Below are 19,450 nucleotides of genomic sequence, written 5' to 3'. Positions count from 1 at the left end.
GTAAGTACCTTAACCCCGTTTGCACAAGTACCGTAAAACTTCAGTTAAAGGCAGAGCCCCAATTAAACACAGGACCTCTTTACTAGCTCGGTGTGGCTATACGTTCTGATAAATAAACAACAGGTCACAAGTTCTTTGGATGTATAATTCTCAAGATCACCCGCTTGCTGCTTAGATGTCTATCTATCGAATATAAATGTTTTTTCAATAAGGAAATGCTACACATGGTAAACTCGGTTAGATTTCTCCACAATTCAATCAAATGAATGATTCGTAACAGATGTTGTTCTATAGCATATTTTTATACAAGTAATATTCAGAATGCTTTAAATTAACAATTTGATAGTATTTCCCATTCCAGGGTTTTGTGCCATATAAGCACCTGTCCCAAATAAAGGCAGGTTTAGTTCAGTGATTGAAGCAAATAAAAGTTTGGGCTATTAGTTGCATTTTTACGTTATGTACCTCTTGTCACTGTCAAGAAGTGCGTCCTGTCCTAATCTGACTCTCTCCTCAGTCGTCCTACTGGCTCCGTGCCCACCCCCAAACCCACGATCCAGGACCTTCCTTCTGTGACTGCAGACCATGTAGGCGGCTACCATCTTGCTGCTGCAACCTTTGCTGGCGTGGAGAGAAAGTTTGGTCTGCACCTGCCCAAGTTTAAGCCTTCTGGAGAGGTGACAATCAAACCAGCGGAGTCCAAAGCGGAGCCTCAGGCTTCATAAACCGCCACTCGTCGTGACCGCGAGGGCTGCATGCTCCTCCAGTCATCACGTTTCCTCCAAAATGGTTTTATTGAACCACGTTTCGGTATGATGCATTTGAGCGGTTGTCTTACTTTGAATGCTGCATGAGTATGGCTTTATTGCGTTTTCTTTGCATAGCTTGCACAACTTTATTGTACATATTGTACTTCTCCACAGAGGGACATTATGGCACGACGAAAGATTGTAACTGCGTTTTCTGGTGTGCGGTAGCTTTGGTGTGCATGTGTCAGTTCAGTTTCAGAGACACGAGGATGTACAGATGTTTTCAAAAGTGATACATTTTGAAATCATGATCAGGGACTTGGGAAATAATTTAAATGTATTTATTGTATTTTATTGAAATAAATCATTCAAACTGTTTGTTTCTACTGTGTGAAAAGTACATTCTCAGTTTTGACACCAGGCTTTGAGATTCTTCAGGAAAACAATACATTACAGATCTCTGAGAAATCACTGAGCAGTTACAGCATACATGATCATCTTCTTAGGCAATGAGGATATTCCAACTATCTCAGGTCTAACCAGCGGCACTGATTAAGAGAAAAGTGGTGCATTATAGAATATAGAAGTAGAAAGACATTTGGATTTTAGTATTTTACAAACAAGTGAATATTTAGGTTATTACGTCAAAAGGTAGGAGATGACAACATGGGCTACAGTTATAAGAAGTTTACATTCCTTGGTGTTTACAGATGTGATTGCTTTACTACAACTTTGGTGGAGTTTTTCATGAATATGTGGAGTGGAGCACCTGTTACAGTTGAAAAACTTAACTCATAATTAAGGCTTGTGTTCACTTAAACGCCCTAAATAAAGACAGGTAGGGTTCTACAATCAAGAGTAAAATTAAAGTTTAAGGCAACCGGTTGAAGAAAGGGCGATTGGTTTGTGTTTGTGAATATGGCTTCATGTTAGTGTCTGAGGTTGATAGCCTTGTCGGCTCGTGTTAGTCCAAGGAAGACTGGTGACGGTCCAGCTAACTGAGAAGGCAGAGTTGTCCAAATAAGAAGGTGTAAAGAAATCAAAAGATGTCCGTATTTCTTTCTGATCAAAACGTCATCTTTTTCCTCCAGTCATGTTGTCATTGAATCTTTTCCTCCCATCAAAACTGATATCAACAAGCACACCACTGGTCCCTTAAGCATTGCGTCCACGGCGAGTAGATTAGGCAGCCAGGCGCTGAGCTGCCAGCTCCTCTGCATCATCTCTGTTCTCGTTGATCTCTGCCAGCGTGCGAACGAAACGGGTCCACTCGTCGTTCCGTGGTACCGCAATTTGCTGGTGGTGGGGGGTGAACAAAACAGAGACATGACTCAAACACTTCAAACACAGTTAATTGGCGTATACGCATATTACTCAAACCATAAGAAAATAGTTTGAGTCAAATCCAGAAGACACTTCAAAATAAATCTCAGTTAATCACTACAGTACAAATTAAAGCAGGTAAGAGGCTGAATCATCCCTTCAACAACATCACTCAGTGATTATGCTTTAAAAAATAGAAACAAATGTAATGGTAAAAAGCTGAGACACGCCTACTCACCTCTCCAACTTCATACACACAAACTCGTCCGTCAGAGTCTCCCACAGCGATCTCCCTGCCAGAATGAGCCCATCTGACCCTGTTGAGGGCTGGGTTACCCTCTACTGTGCTGCTGGCGGTAGGAACCTAAAACAGTAACGTCATAAAATACCAGTTAGAAGAACGGAAACCTCTATGCTAGTAAAAAAAGTAGATAAACGTCTACTTTAGATTGATTGACAGATTTCAAAACAGATGTGATGAGACGTGTGTGTGTTGTTAGTAGGAATGTAATACCTCGGTGTCATTGTTGAGGTTCCACAGGTCGAGGTGACCCACTCCGTCCACACAAGCAAACAGAGCGGGGTGAGTCGGAGACCACATGACATCGTACACGTAATCCGAGTTGTCTTCAAATGAGTATAGTGGCTTGTTGTTCTGCACAAAGAATTAAAAAAACAAAAAGTTTAAATTTTTTTATGTATGGAAGTTTTTTTTTTTTCTATACAGAGATATAACCATGTGATATATAGATAGCATCAGACATACTTAATGAATAAATGACATGCTAAAACATGGTAAAGACTATCTGTAAACATCATCATTATTATTACTATTTTTGGACATATTTCTAAACCCAACCGGTCGAGGCAGACTGCGGCCCATCTAGAGTTGGGGTCGGCTTCAGGTTTCTGCCTCTAAAAAGGAAGTTCTTCCTTGCTGCTGTCGCCAAGTGCTTGCTCATGGTGGGAATTGTTGGGTCTCTGTTATTCTATTTTTAAAAAGGAGTACGGTCTAGACCTGCTCTATATGAAAATGTCCTGAGTAAACTTCTAGCAGTAAAGACATGCAAACCTGTTTAAATACAGTGCAGGCAGTAAGTGTGACAATGAATCTCTATCAGCTGATCAGCAAACAGCAGCAGGTACTATGAATCAAGCTGTGTGTTGGATAAGTTTACTGGCTGACAGCAATTGTCTCCTCATTTCTGTCTTACTCCTCTCCCTCCAATTTAAGGTGCGATAGTGATACTGTGATGTACTGTCCGAACACTGAGGGTGCACACTGTCAATACTAATATCTCACAATCTTTACAACGAGCATTACCGCCTCACAGAGAGCTTTAAGTGGCTTTAGACTATCATTAAATTAGAGGCAACAAATTATGTCTTTTGGCTTAACAGGGTCCAGTATTGTGATTATTCTGGTTGTCTGGCTTCAAATTCAATCAATACCATTTTATGTGACTTCAGAATCAACATTAAAAGAAACATTATTACCCTGAACTGAAACTTTTTCCTACACACAGATGAGTCTTTTCAATCACGTAAATAAAGGTTTTCTTGGTTGTTACCTTGGTGCTCCACAGCTTGACAGTCCAGTCAAAAGAGGAGGTAACGAACAGGTGGGAGAAGTCCAGGGGCCCTGGAGCTGTGTGGCAGTTGATCCCTGTGATGGGTCCATGGTGGCCCTCAAACATCTCACTGATGCCCGCTTTGCTGTGGAGCACACACAGTGGGGCGACGGATTAAATTGAGCGTGACAAATGTAATTTTCAAAAGCAGCAGGTGTGGAGTAATGACCTTCAGTTGTGATCATGTTTGAATATACGTTTCTTAAGTTTAATGATGGGAACAGACCATAGGATTAACATTTATCACTGGTGTTTTTAAATTACTTGGACATTACTTTAAGTATGAAAGAAAGCAACAGGCATTTAGATGGACATCTGCTGGACGTATTCACATTAATCATTTACTTATATCATGTGATTACCGGCAGGGTGGCAAAAGTGCCTGCAACCCCTCAACCACATGTTGCAGAGCTGTTAACCAACTGAGGCTCTGATAATTAACGTAGAGAGGTAAATACTCAGCGTGAGTGATGCTTATGCATTATTAACTGCGATGAGAGTATCATACCATTGTAAATGAGGTGGAAAATTATTCCCCCAATTACAGAGGTGCTTCTGCTGTGCAAAACCTAGCAGCTATCCCCTCTCTGCGGTCTCTGGGCATACTGCAGGACATTTAGTGAAACACGCTACTCACTGGCAGCTCTGATTTAAGCCACATTTCTTTGCTTCTCTAACAGAGGAACCATGCGCTGTGAGCACTGTGAGAGCAGCCCCGGTCTCTTAAATGAGAACATTGTGGGATGAACTTTTAATTCTCTCTGGGATGACTGACTGTAAACAAACCCTCTCACCCAGAGAAACATACAGAGAAGAAAAAAAAAAAAAGAAACGGACAGGGAAAGAATGATTTGTTTCCCTTGCATGTGTGCCCTGTTTATGTTGAACGACCTTTACAAACACAACTGACAAGCGGAAAAGAAAAACAGGATGACTGGGCAGGAGCGAAACCTCAAACAGCAGGAGATCAAGTGTTGGATTTGCGTTGCACTGGGAAGTGAGTGGGCTATATTTATTTGACACTACAAGGTTCTAGGTGGGCCTAACAAGCCGCCTCAGTTTCCTGGCGGTGCTCGGGAGGGACGCCGGGGACCAGCGGTTGCTTATGAACGCACCTTCCATGACGACACGACATGTAGACAGAGCCGTCCTCGCTGCCCACCACGAAATTGTTGACATCTCCGAGAGGGAAAGACATGGAGGTGACAGCTACAGCTTTGGACTGCTTGAACACCAGCTCCATGCTGTCCTGTGGAGGGGGCAGGGGAGGGGGGCAGGCATGGAACAACATCCTTAACAAGCTCCCTGCTCAGGCTTTATGTTAACACACACCCAGCCAAGCATAACCTATAAAAATCACTTGACAGTTTATTAATGTATAATCTAAATTCAACTAGCACTTTATAAAAAATTGAAGCTTGACATTGAGGTCTTGGCAGCACAGATGAAATGGCACAGCTAGCAAAGTTAATTTCCTTGAAAGTGAAAAATGAGTTGAAGAAAAAATAAGGGTAAAGCCGGGGGAAATACCAAACTGGAATGCTAAAACGAGGGAGCCCGGCCAAAATGTTTGACATTTAGCTTGAATGGGAGGGACAGGAAGTGTGTGGAATGTGAGGAGACACAAAATGTAAAAACTCCACTCTTGAAAATGTGATGAATTATTAACATAGCAATTACATTTTATGGTTAAATCTTTATTCCTAAAATGTTTATGTTATTCACAAATATTCCTCTGACCACAGACACACAGACACACAGACACACACACAGACACACACACACACACGTTACCTGTGGCTGGGAGAGCATGTCCAGACTCCAGGAGCACATCTTGCCATCAGTGGAGATGCTGATCAGGTTGTTGGCGTTCTGTGTGCCGACCACATTCACACAGTATACTGGGTGCTGCAAAGACAATGAGGGAAACATTTTACTCTTCTGCTGTATTAAAAATAAAGTATGAGCCCACTGTGTCAGTTGTTCAGTGTACCGTATGTGCTGCTGCTGACAGGGGAGTCCTCTGCACCGGGGTCCTCTTGTTGCTCCTGTTGTCCCACAGTACAATCTGCCCCGAGTATGTGCCCCCCACCACAACGTTAGGGTGGAACTTGGCAAACGCAGCCGACATAACAGCAGACTGTCAGAAAGAGAGAAAAGGGATAGGCAATGTTTAAGTTCTCTACTGATGAAAAGGTACATGTTTATAGTGAGACAGCTCAGCAAATGTACCATCACGTCACATCCAATCAAAGAGCGCATCCAGGCCCGAGTCAGGGGTCATTCATGCTCAATAAGGAAAAATCTGTGTTGCAGGGCTGGTCAGTATGGCTCAATATTTTAGGTAGGTAGGATTTCACTGTTCTTTAAGGCCACATTAGTTTTAGCTCGGTGTACCTAATAAACTGGTAACTCAGCATACAGTAATCATGTTCTCTGAAGTAAGAACTGAATTCATTTACATAGACCGGAGCAAATATGCAACAATATAAACATTTTACATGATTTTTTTATGAGAATGACTGGAAACACAAATCTAGAGTTAAAATAACTTGGGTGAATTTTCCACTGAGGTAAGTGGCGAGGCAAAACTGCATCAAATGAGGTTCTGGCTGTTTTATATAAGTTTTATATCAGCAACACTACAACAATATTCAAAGTTGAATAAAAAACATCGGCTTGAACCTGTTTTTTTCCTGTTTCTTCTCAAAGTTATAGAACTGGTCTGTGCATGTTCCCTCTTTCCCAAAAACACATCCAAATACATCTTTCATTACTCATGCCTCAGTTCGTACAGTGCAAACAAAACAAACCTTGCGGCCAGTGAACAGGATTATTATTTATTTTTGGATTATGACTTCATGAATTTTTATTACTTAGTTTGGTCTGTAGGTGGCCTACACGCACTCATCGCTTCACCAATTACAATCTAACCTCAATTTTTTTTTTTTTAAAGTGACTTTTCTTGAGGCACGGTTAAGGAAAATCTCATGATGAGCCGATTTGGAGGCACGGAGAGAACTGCATTCACACTTCTGTTCAGTTTTATTCATCTGAGCAATACGCCTGCATCTACATCCGCTCTAGAGGCAACAACATGTGGTTCTACTCAACTTGTCTTGGTGAAGGAGCCTCGGGGCAGGCATTATAATAAGGCTGGGCAGAGCAGAGGAGCTGTGCTGCTCTCCCTGCTAGCTTGTCTGAACACAGGGCCCTTGTTTAGATGCACATGATAACCAGCCCTGCCCCACACACACTTAATCCTGCTGCAGTGCTCGGATTCCATTCAACTCCTGCACCACAGGTCTTCTCCGGCGCCTCATGAACATGTGTTTGTGGATAGATGTGGTGGAGGTGGATGCCAGTACGGTGAACTCACAATGTGCAGGAAGGCGGGAGGGTGAGGGGTGTAAGCGCAGAGGAGGAGGAGAGAAGGGTGAGCAAACAGGGGTTGGTTGGCGGTGCTCCACGCTTGTCATGGAAGATGCCACTGGTGAGGACTTGGAGAGGGGTGGGAGAAAGAAGCAGAGGGGCTTTGCTTTGAGTACCTGACAGTGGAAGACGTACTCCGGTGTAGCCTTCTTGTACTTCATGTTCCACACCAAGGCCACGCCGTCTGGCTCGTGAGGAGCGTCCTCGTTGTTGTTGTACGAGGCAACCAGGAGTTCAGGATACTGGTGACAGGGAAAAAAAATTAAAAATCAGCCCAAATGAATGTGAGGGGAGGCAGACGTGCCCCCCAGGCTTGGCTCCATGTGGACAAGCCTCGCCTCCTGCCCTGTGCGGTGCTGCTGAATGCCTTAAAGAATGAGTAACCCTTTCCCTCAAGATTTATGGTTCGTTTAATTAGCCCCCCCCCCCCCCAAGAACTCTGGTAAATAATAACGTTTTTATTCCCTTTCATAGTTTGAACCAAAAGCTACAGAGGAACAGTGGTAGACTAAAACAGAGCAGCTCATTGAGAATGTAAAATTTACACCCACTGAAGTGCGAAATAAAAACACAGGCAGAGAACGACTGCAGAAACACTACCCAGATGTAAACAAACCATTAACCCCTGCTGCTTCTAATACCTGAAGTGAGATTTACAGTTTGTGAATTCATTATTTCAAATCACAAGGGTATGGATATCGCTCAGAGCTAGTAAACACTGTGAACAAAGACTTGGTGTTCAATCACTGTCAAAAGTCGTTGCAGAATCATGCATTAAATGACCTTAGACACCAGAGGAAACAAATCATTATGGCCTCCGACTAAGTGACAATTTGTGTGGGACATAACTTACTTTTCCTGAGGGACTTGTGGCTAAAAGTAAATGCTGTCAAACTCAAGCTATGTAATCATAAAGCATTATGGCTGTGCAAAGTTAAGTTGTTTCAACAGCCAATTAGCAACAATTATGCCCATATTACTTCTATTTTAGCACAAAAACACAATAAATTAATTTTCTTTTGATTGACATTTTGATAATTGTGAACAACTGCAAAATGCTGCTCGGAGTGTTCAACAAAAAATTGTTAAAGAAAAAAATAAAAAGACCTGGAGGGACCAGTCCAGGCAGGTGACGACACGATGCTTTGACCAGCGCTCATCCATGAACTGCCTGTTGAGAGAGAGCTTTGCTCCGGCCTGGATTTCACTGGGGAAAACAAAGCAACAAAAATCAATAAAAAAACACTTCTTCAAAAACCAATTACAAGTTTAAAAAAAAAAAACCCCAAAAAAACACTAGTTGTCCAATTATTACCCCTCCTTCTCCTCCAGGTCACGACCACTGTAGTCAAAGAAGAGGTCCACGTGCTCTGATAGAGCCCGCTCAATAATGCGAGTGCTGTGATCAAAGAAATCCACAAACTCCTCGGAGTGTAGGATCTGGAGTTTTTCCTCCTCTGTCAGCTCGTGGGGGGGCACTATACAAAGAAACACAAGGAAATGTATTGGGGATCCCTACTGCTCATTTCCTTTATGATATAGAATGTGATGCACTACTTTACAGGAAGAGAAAGCTCTTTCTACCCGGCAACAACTACGGCTTAATTTCATTAGTGTATTGCAATTATGCATCATCGTCACTGGAGTACCTTCCTCCTCCTCTTTCTGGTCCGGTTTCTCAGTCTGAGTCTCGCCTGCTGGTTGAGGTGGAGCAATTTCTTCTTCTTCTTCTTCCTCTGTTGATTGGAAAGTGAACCATTAGAATGTACACAACATCTACGCAAGAACTTGTAAAGGATTTTGGTTATAATATTGATTTTGTCAAAACTTAAAATGTAAACAGGGAATAAAATCAAATTCAACGTAACAACTTTCACACAACAATCGATCATGCCTCCATACAGACGTTTCATACCTTTTCGTCACTACATCTTCCTCCTCTATTATTTTCTTTTCTCAATAAAAAAAAAAAAAAAAAGCTCCAGCGAGTGATTATGGGCCCGGCAATCTCCGCCTTGCATTTGTTTGGTTTGTCAGCACAATGTCGCCTTTCAAAAAGAACCTGCTCCTCTAAAGCAGGGAAGTTTGTCATTTGTGTTAAAGGGACACAGCGCAGCGGGTGTCTTGTTGTCATAGGGACCCCTGTCTTTCCCAACTGTTAATGAGACTCTAGCCATTCAATAGAGGATTCTAGCTGTCAGTGTAGCTGTTTCCTCTGTGTCCCGTTAGCAGGTTGCCCCCTTCTAGGCCACGGGGGCAGCAGGGCAGTGGGTGTGGAGCAGCTGCCCGGGGCCCGTCCCATTGGTCTGGCCAGATGACGACATGGTGCAAAAGCAGATGGTGATGCTGCGATTGTCTTGTGCTCTTCAGAGGTGGCATGGGGATGGCACAGAGGTTTTCCGCCTGGCTGCCCCGAGACAAGCTTCTCCCTGAACAGCAAGCCTGTGCAATTACCATCCTAGCAGGAGGTCCTGCAACTCCTATTCAACCTCAGAGAATGTACAACAAAATACAGGCCAGACCAGCTGGCAAACTGCACACCGGTTGTACCTCAAAGAAGATGAAGACGCTTTTTCAAAACACATCTCCTAGAGACGGTATATAGCCTATGCTTTCAATGTAAAAAATAATAATAGCAAAAGCAGGACAAAAACAGATTCATGAAGACAGGGGAAATACTCGCCTGGTTCCTACAGGCATTTATCTTGGTATGAGCCTTATAGTTAATCTAAGATGACAGCACCGCATGCCAGAATTTCCTTCCTACTGAGATAATCTAAATGATAATGTCATCTGTCACTTTGTCCATAAAGTGATTTATCCCCTTTCTCAGATGGAGGTTTGGGGAAGAAGGTTATTGAGTGCACTGATGAGTTTACAGAACTGGGTTGATGACACAAGCCATTTCAATGTACGGCCATACTCTGCAACCAACAGGACAAGGTTAAAATCTTTCCTTTCAAGGGCCTCAATCAGGCTTAAAGGAAAACAGTAATCACTGTCTTTCAGCTAGTCCCGGCCGTGCTCGTCAGCCCTTTCCCTGGTGAGGCAGCCAGAGCAATCAACCTGCCAGGCATTAGGAGCGGATAGACAATCTGAAAATAAAGGGTATAATGCACCTGCCAGCCAAAATGGCCATTTGGAGAAAAGCTAGTGATCCTGGTGACCCCGCTGGGGATGTGTAGGGGGGTAGTAGCGCCTAGCGAGGGCGGGTGGTGGAGGGAGGGGGTTGCATTTAACAGAATTCACCCGGATCACCGATGTCCCATACACTGACACCTCCTCTCAAAGCAGGCCCAATTATGGCTTTTGTGCCACTTAAGAAATAAAAGCTTTTTTGGGGGGTGGGGGGGCTGGACAGGAGGGAGGGGAGTAATCACAGGTCTTAGTCAGTGGACAATATATTAATGCAAACATGGTATGTGGCCAAAGATGCACAAGTATACAACCAAATGACCTTTGCTCTCTGCTGCAGGTGTCTTCCACTTTCTATATGTGCACACAGAACAAGGGTCTGACTTCAGCACGTGCAACAGGATATTTATCTGACGTATAAAGGCCAACAATGAAACCACAGAATACAAAAAGCTCAACCAATACACACACACACACACACACACACACACACACACACACACACACACACACACACACACACAGTATGTGCACTATAATGTTATTACTTCCTATAATAGAGTACCTATAGCACAAAAATGCAAACAATTGTGTGAACATTTGTGTTCATGTGTAGACTTAAAACTGCTGCAAGGCAAATAAAAACCAAGACATCAGCAGTCACACTCTGTCAATCTGATAACACTGTTCAAGACTTAGTCAGCTGTGAAACAGGAGTCTATTGTTTTCAACTCTCCAACATGGTTACACATGTCTCTAATGACAGTGAGGTCTAAAGATCTCAAACAGGCCAACGTTGAGCAGAAATCCAACATCAGCAAAAACTAAATCTGTCTCACAATCTTATTAAATGAGATTGAGAACAAAAATGATTTAAAAAAAAAAGAATACTAAAAAAGTAGAATACACCAAGTTTTCTGTTGGAATGATTAACTACTGTATGACAGAGGTATACAATAGATATTTAACAGTACTAATCATCAAGTGCATAAAAGCTGACCACAATTACAAGTGGCACTTCACATAAGAAGGCCATTAAGGGCTTTTGTGATTAAAAGTTTTGACCTGCCTATGAATTCAGAGTGATTAAAACAATCACATTCAATTAAATATTAGATTTACTGAACTGCTCTACATACTCATATTCCTGACAAGCCTTTTAAAACGCTGTAGCAGACCAACCACTCCACACACACACCCCCCCCAACACCACCACCACCACCCCAACCTCCAACAATATCTTACTCCATAATTACAGCCTCTTGTTGAGGAGTGCATACTGATGCTGCATATTACCTACTAGTGCAGTCTGGGAATACTGTAGCGGCGGCACACAAATTCACCAATCTGATGGCTTGAATCGAAAATATTTCCCCGAAAACTACTTACAGATGGAACAGCACTAATTTAAATCTCTATGTTGTCCAAGGTTCACAAACTTGGCAAATAAAAGATGTGGGAGAATTAATGTCAAAATTGTCATCTGAGCGGAGATTTCAGGGAACGCTAGGCTAACAAAGACTGTCCAGTTGATCTCGTGTGGTAGAATGATGCAATACTGTCCCCATTAATAACAAACAAATAACCTGAAGATGTATTCTCCTTAACCATTCCGGGGGGTTTGTGGGTCAATAGGGCAGGTGATGTTAAAACATTTTTTCTTTCTCCGAGATTGTCTTGCAGACACTGTGGGAACCGTCAGTTTGCAGCAGCCAGGACACGGCAGCCTCTCCCTCTAATGCCACCGCCTGCTGACCTTGAGAGTGCTGCGCCGTTGCCTCCTTTTGACAACATGATAAATCGCTCAATCAGAGAACAGGCCTGACGCCACCCCACACATCAAAAATGCGCCAAGGGGAGCAAGCTGGGAAGGGGATGCCGTCTCATCGAGTGCCAGAAGTGATGGTGTGAAAATGCACAATGTCACTGAGTGTGTTTTGTTATGTGCCTGTTCGGTGAAGGGAGAAGACAGGGAAGCGAGGGAGTTGATGAAATGATTACATAGTGGCAGAGTGGGGAAGGGGGCCTCGTGTTGAACAGCTGGCAGAAACCATCATTGTTTAACACAGTTTTACAATGCCCAGTAGAGTCCAGAGTAAAAGAGCGACGAGGAACAGAGGGATGCTCTTCATCCTTCACTAGTTCTGCTCATAGTTTTCCACAAAATCACACAATTTAATCTTACACGCGCTGCATGCCACCTCAGAATTTTCTACACATCACCTGATGGGACAACAACCGACAATCAGTACACTGTTTAAAACCCTAACCAGGCTTTCAAGGATGTTTAAAAAAAAAAAAAAGATGTGTTAGCTGATGCAAAGAAATTGAGCAAACAGCTAAAAAAAGACAGACTTAATATGGACTTCAGTTGCAGTTTGAAGCTTTGCAGGATCTGCGGCTAGTTCTGATATCTCTTTGCACAAAAGAAAATTAGAATGCTAAACATAAAACCTAATCAGGATTTCAGTCGAGCGCATTGTTCGCCATCTGTCATTACATAAATCAACCAAGAACGAGCAGCACACCCTCAAATATTGCATATTTTATGGAACATGTGTTCAACATGTGGATGTTAGTAGTAGCCCAAATATTCTCTTTGGCCAACCGCATGAAAGCTCCAGAGCAGCAATTACATACATATTGACATGCTTCAGAGGCAGAGCGCAGTCGTACGCGCAGCAATTCATATCTACCCCCAAATCGCATTTCTCCTTCCTGTCACTGGTTTTCTCATCCTGCTCATTAATTATACCAAAGTGGAGTTGGTTGTGAGGTTCAGAGGAGCAGGGCTTGTCTGAATTGAATCTCTCCTTTGACTTCTTATGTTTCCTGGGCCTCATTTTCCCTTTACTTTCATCTCAAATCTAATTTCTTCCACTTGTTGTTCACTTCCGGTAACCACTCGTACACTCAGACAGCCCACACAATAAGCGTGTAATGAATAATCCTCAAGAGGTGGTGCACCATTGCACCTAAACGCAACTTTTGACAGCAAAGAAGCTATGCATGTTAATGGACCACTAAATAGGTGTCAAGCACTCACATATTCACAGTCAAGGTTATCCTGTATAACAAGTGATAATCACCTTCTTTTTGCTGGGTCAGGACCGGCGTCTGTGTCTCTTTAGTGTAGGACACAGTTTCACGTGGAGGGAAGTCCACTTGTGTGACTTTGGCCATTCCCAGTTTTGCAGTTCCACGCCTAAAAGCACAGAAAAACTCAAACTTTGCACAGCTCAATATCACTACAAAACAGTAATGAATTGAAGAAAAAGATCATATTAAACAGTCACTCTACTGTAACTGTTCTCATCAGTTTTTGTAGTAATTTTCACCCCCATGCGAGTGTGCTGATCAAAGTAAGTAAATGAGTGTTTCATGGGATGGTAAAGACTTCAGATTAGTTTAACAACCAGTGTGAAATAACTGAAAGGTTTTGTCTGACCACTCTTGCATGCACAACTTGACTGATTTCCTGGACTTTCTTTACTGAATAATGACTTTGAAAGACACAGTAATCATGCCATAGATTGAGAGAAGGGAAAATGACCAGGAAAGGAGAGAAGAGAGTGTCCAGTACCCCAGCTCAGAATCAGAGTGAAGTTGAAGAGTGGACGGGTCAGAGTCCCAGTGCAGAGTCCTGGTTAGTGTCACAGCAACAAGGCAGCATTAGTGAGAGAGACAAGCGAGCACAAATGAGGAGAGGAAATAAAGTTAGCATTATGGCACACAACATGCTGATTGGAATCCAAGGTTATCAAAACATACTTAAAACCGGATCTTTTTATGTTTTTCAGTGTGAATCCAGCTTGAAACTGCCTCAGAGGTGGAAGAATGTATCTGCTTAAAATGCATAGATGCACAGACCCACATGAGTGGGATGACACAGGGTGTAATGTGCAGCCTGCGGGGCTGATACAACCTGAACCGCGTCACACCAAAGGCTCTGAGTGTTGTGTCGACAGAGAGGGAGGGAGAGAGAGAACCCTCAGGGAGAAAACATGACCTCCATGTGTGTAGGAAATGGCCATGCTGGTGAGGGAAATGAGTCAACAGGTAGGGGGAACAGCTCCCTGGGCCTGATGGGACACTGGGGGAGCTTGAATTTCAGCCCAGGGAAGGGGCTCTAATTAGGGGTTAAGAAGTCCCCCAGGCATCACAGCAGCCTGCTGTTTTATTGTTAATTTAGGATCGTCCTAATTCAACGACATACAAATTAAATAAACATGCGCTCAGTTGGCATAAACCCGTCATCATTCACTGTATTGGTGTGAGACTTTATGAAAGTTTAGCTCAGTTCTTCGTGTAATCATGCTTTAAATATATTCACAGCCTTTGTCTGAAGTGTCCTGCAGTGATGCAAAGTGAACAAAGCTAAAACAGACCTTAATTTTTTCAAAGCAGTATTCAAAATACTTATTGCTAATTGGCTGTACAACACATCTGCAAAGCAAGAGGCTTGAGTAGCTGGCAAAAGCATAAGATGACAAAACATCGATAAAGCATAAGCGCATTTAATTCTTCCTAAATAGGGATGTTGGCATTGTTTCTTCTCTTGTAATGTACCGTACAGTACTAGAGGTGAGGGGAAACATTTGTGTGTGTGTGTGTGTGTGTGTGTGTGTGTGTGTATGTGTGTGTACCTGGGTCCCACGGCTCCATCAGAGTCTTGGCTCCCTGCCTCACTTGGTGTGCCCGCCGATTTCGTAGTTGGAGACATGGGAGGAGGGACTGCATAGTAAGACAGAGGCAGCTTTATTGTTTCAAATGCTGTACGGATGTTATCAGTCTTAATATAGAACACCTACATGTTTGAGAACATGTGTGTGAAGCTCTGACATTAGAGCAAAGCAAGTTAAATATACAGATGAGTGTGTAAATAACACACTGTGAGCTTATGTCAACACATATTGGAGCTTTAATGACACAATTACACTGACTTTGTCTTTGAATGAATGTTTGAATAAATGCAATGACAAGTAAATCAGACAGACTACTAAAGAAATTCCCAAAACTATGATGTTTTTTAATTTCTATGTTAAGTTCTTTTGCATACTGAAAGACCTGTGAAGATTTTCTGATGGAGCTCTTCTGCCACCTGCTGGTAGGAACGTAACAGTGCTTTAACACTCCCACTCAGGATGAATGCTAATATTGATACAGTCTATTGTATCATTTAACAAATATTTTTTTCTTTTATCGGTGTTTCCTTTGTAAAGGGCAGGTGTGACATTTTTGTGAAATCTACAAGAAATATTACAAAACTTAGAACTCTAAAATAAGACTCATATTTGACAGCTTTATGTAAGGCCCTCCACTTTCCACTTGGTTAGTTACATCACCATGTAGCGGAGGGAAAAAGACTTAAAATGATAATATCTGCAAATAAAAATAAGATTTAAGAATGTGTACAAAGATGTTTGGTAATTTTGGGTACTCCCAAATGCATGTTGTAAAACATTTTCACAAATCCATACATCACAACCTGAATAATATTTTAACTTCAGCTTTACAGATCTGATCATATTCGCTTTTGTAATGTTTCCTGTGTATACAAATGTATAAAACCACGCTGTGACATTCTTTAATATGTACTTAGAGTTTGTTATTACGCGTGTGTTGAGTCAAGTTTTTGTTTTTATTTGCTAGTGGTGTTTTGGAGACTCGTTTCACGCTCTCCAGCTCCACACAGATGCACAAGTGCATGCTGTGTTTAAGTGCTAGTGGCAAACTGGGACATCTGGGCTTTCTTTGAATCTGTATAATTTGTGGGAAAGCTGTTTTTCTAAATAGACATGGTATGTCTTCATGGCATTTACTACTTGGTTCCTGACAAACGAATCTCTAGGTGGCAGCTTAATAGGACAGTGACAGTGATTTTTTGCTGCTTTGGCTCTGTACTACAAACACAACGAATCTGAAATTACTATGATGAAACGATAACATTTTAACCTCACAAGATTATGGGGTTAAAATGCTGGCTTTCAGCTTTAATGAGAGGTTCTTTCATCCACACCAACCTTTTCTATATATATATATATTAATATAATTCCATGAGACAGACGGTAAGAGGACAAGTAAACACAATCCTGAAGTTATTATATCTAATATTTGGTTGCACATACGTACATTGCAATAAATTACCATATTGACTTCTTGCTTGAGTTTATTCCCTCGAGTCTGGTCTTTAACAAGTCAGACACATGACGAGCTAGACTGGGGTCAGGTGACTGAGTCAGCTAGTAAATAAGATTACACTGTTTGGCTGTATGTTGTCATTATCATACAGGTTAGAGCTGCTTTGAGGGGGAATAACCCACTACTGTTCACCCAGTATGAATGTAAATACCCTCAAACTCTAGTCAAAGAGGCAAAACACTGAAAGACTACTGACTGTCCTAATACAAGAATGGCAATGTATGTGAGATACAATGGTAAATGAGCTACTGTAACTGTGTATAAGAGGATATTTGAAACAGTATATATAAATATGTTACGATCCAGGAACACTGTGGACATGCCTGTTTCCTTCCCGAAGATTATAGAATTTAACAGCAGATATCACAGCAGCTGAGAAGTATGTTTAATCCACCAACAGGTAATATAAAACGTACCAACAGGAGCCTCTGAGGCTATGCCCATACTCTGTAGAAGAGCCTCAGTCTCACGTCTTTTTTTCTCCAGGTCAGAATCATCCTGGTGAAGTGCAGCATCTTTCAATTGGTCCGCCTAGAAACAAAGCAGTGTGTCACCCAGTTATTCTCAGTTATTCAATCTCTAAATAATCTACATTATACTGCTATGATCTCAGACAATAAAGCATACCAAACTTAATCTTGTCTTGTTGCAAGTTTCCTGATTTCTAGCTCTGAGAGATTTGTACTCATCCACAAATAATCTGCATTCATTTCACTTAATGCCAGAATTAAACATAACTAACATCAGAGAGCAGAAAGTACTTAATGGAAAAAGACAAAAACCCAAAAGAAAATCTTAATTTAGACACTAGTTGTTTGGTGTAGAAAGCATAGATTGTTTTATCATTTCCAGACCAAATCACAAGGTAAAAAAGTTTTATAAAGTTTTCCCCTCTCAATGACATTATTCCTGCTTGTAACTAACGACACACAGTCACAGTCGTTTGAAATATCAGGACAGCGTTATCAGAGCTTATTTTCTTATCTTGGGTAGAAACTGTATTCAACCTATCACTGTGGTTAATAAAAAAAAAAAAAACTTACAGACACTTGACCTAGATTACTCAACCAGTCAGAATCATTAATCTTGGATTGTTTTGTTGTTATTGTATTATGTCCTAATTCAGCATTTTCATATATTCTACTTACTGTTGCTCAACTGACAAAACAACACAAATCCTTTTTTACTTTATTTTGACATCTTAAATCATGACGGTAAAAATTAATTGTTGTACAAATCACATGCATACAAACAACTCAAATTTGAAACGATGACAGATACAGTTCCAGTGTTACTTTACATTGTAACATACATATAATCTGGATGATTGGTTGTCACGCTGTAATGAAATATCAACTTTAATAATTGATATGCATCTAATTCACAAGAGAATTTAACAAGTACAAACCAGTTAGATATTAATGACCTATTATTCAAACACAGGGTTACTTGCTTTAAGATCAACATGCCAACTTTCTCAGAACAACCCTCGGGACGTGTTGCATACGTCTGTCAACATAACAATCTATTGCCAACTTTTCTTAGGCTCTAAACTGCTTTTAATTTCTAACATTTCAAACATCATGTGTGTAGGGAGAAAATATGCATTTGAATTGAAACATTTGCTCAGCCATTAATGGTTTTGTTTGCTCTCCATTTCTGCACTGAATATCAGCGGATATTAAAAACATTTACAAAATGAAAAACATACCTCTTTCTTCTTGCGCTCCTCCTCCTTCCTTTTCTTCTCCTCTCTGATTTGTGCCAAGCGCTGCTTCTTCCTTTCAAGCTCTGCTTTCAGCTCACTTTTGTCAGACATGATGCCACAGCTGTAAACAAACAACACATTTAAGTTTGTATTCCTGTCCCATTAACAATACACTGGAGAAGAGTATCTTTAAAACTCCAGCATGTTAAACAAAAGCCAAACATCAGGGGCGTCCAGGTGGTCCAGTGATCTCTGTATGTGTTTACACTATCCTCTGATACACACACTATCCTCTGATACACACACTATCCTCTGATACACACACTATCCTCTGATACACACACTATCCTCTGATAAATAAGGGCAGTGTTTTAAAAGCCTTAAAGCTGACAGCTGATGCTCTCAGCTTCAGTACCACCTTTCACAGCCCTGGAGACAGCTCGCTACCAGACTGCACTGTTTCCAACACTGCTGTCTCTGCAGCTGAGTAAGTTCAATCTTTTGGCTCTTTGGATCATTTCTCAGCTACATGTAACTGTGAAACCCCACAGCCATGCTGACCAGTCATTGTCAGCAGGCTAACCGAGAGAGAGCCCCACCCTACAGCCCATACAGCTGTCCACACCCGGTTAGCCTAGCACGGCGTTATCCTGTCGGTTTTAATAACTAGTCTCTGGCCCTTATCAGCTTGTTTGTATACGCTTTCAAACTGCAAGCAAAGCCCCTCGTTAATGTGATGTTTAATGTCACCAATCACCCCGCATCCCACTGAAAACAGACAACGTTAGCATCCAATCGGCCTGCTAACGCTAGCCTTCCTTGTTGTGACAGGGCTACAGAGCTAGCTCCGCCGTCCTTTGTACTTTACATTCAGTTAGTAGTTACACATAAAAACAACCGTAGTTTAACGTAATTTATTATGTAAAAAAAGAAAAAAAAAAGCAGAAACTGTGACTTCCACAATCCAAGCCCTTGTAGAGATGTAGCGGTAGTTAGCTTTGTTTGTTAGCAGCTAGCTGCTGTAGCTTTAAACTCCAGTGATCGAACAATGAATGAAACTACAAACTACAAAACTACAAAACTACAGCGACAAACACACTACACGTGTTTAAAAAGGAGTGTAAAACTACCGCTCACTACGTCGATGTGTACATTACAAACCTTACAGCAGGTTCTGGACCTGACAAGCAGACGCCTATTACCAATAACAAGCTGCAGCACAACTACAGATGCCGGGGAGGGCCAAAACAAAAGCATTTTGCCTTGACGTG

The 19,450-nt window shown here is 41.7% G+C and overlaps 2 protein-coding genes across 5 annotated transcripts in view; one reads left to right on the top strand and one right to left on the bottom strand.

The window, feature by feature from the left end:
- LOC127365570 (electrogenic aspartate/glutamate antiporter SLC25A12, mitochondrial) overlaps window positions 1–1,125 on the top strand; it is a 21,648-nt gene extending 20,523 nt beyond the window's left edge. Inside the window, exon 18 of the mRNA XM_051403767.1 lies at window positions 518–1,125. Coding sequence (XP_051259727.1) covers window positions 518–725 — 208 coding nt within the window. The 3' untranslated portion in view covers window positions 726–1,125. The remainder of the gene's footprint in view (window positions 1–517) is intronic.
- Window positions 1,077–19,450, bottom strand: dync1i2a (dynein, cytoplasmic 1, intermediate chain 2a). Of its 4 annotated transcripts, none has more exons than XM_051403768.1 (17): window positions 19,341–19,450; window positions 18,183–18,300; window positions 16,888–17,002; window positions 14,917–15,004; window positions 13,824–13,913; window positions 13,360–13,475; window positions 8,785–8,871; window positions 8,451–8,613; window positions 8,243–8,342; window positions 7,252–7,377; window positions 5,697–5,843; window positions 5,498–5,611; window positions 4,819–4,952; window positions 3,644–3,788; window positions 2,587–2,727; window positions 2,311–2,436; window positions 1,077–2,045 (listed from the first exon to the last, which is right to left on the bottom strand). In XM_051403768.1, the coding sequence occupies exons 2-17, from the start codon at window positions 18,288–18,290 to the stop codon at window positions 1,932–1,934; spliced, it is 1,914 nt and encodes a 637-aa protein (XP_051259728.1). In that variant the 5' UTR covers window positions 18,291–18,300; window positions 19,341–19,450; the 3' UTR covers window positions 1,077–1,931. The 4 variants fall into 4 exon arrangements, with proteins under 4 accessions (XP_051259728.1, XP_051259730.1, XP_051259729.1 ...); XM_051403770.1 differs by having other exon boundaries at window positions 13,854–13,913; XM_051403769.1 differs by having other exon boundaries at window positions 19,346–19,426.

Source organism: Dicentrarchus labrax, unplaced genomic scaffold, assembly GCF_905237075.1.
Source record: "Dicentrarchus labrax unplaced genomic scaffold, dlabrax2021, whole genome shotgun sequence".
NCBI lineage: Eukaryota > Metazoa > Chordata > Actinopteri > Moronidae > Dicentrarchus > Dicentrarchus labrax.
This window is presented reverse-complemented; position numbering and strand designations above follow the sequence as displayed.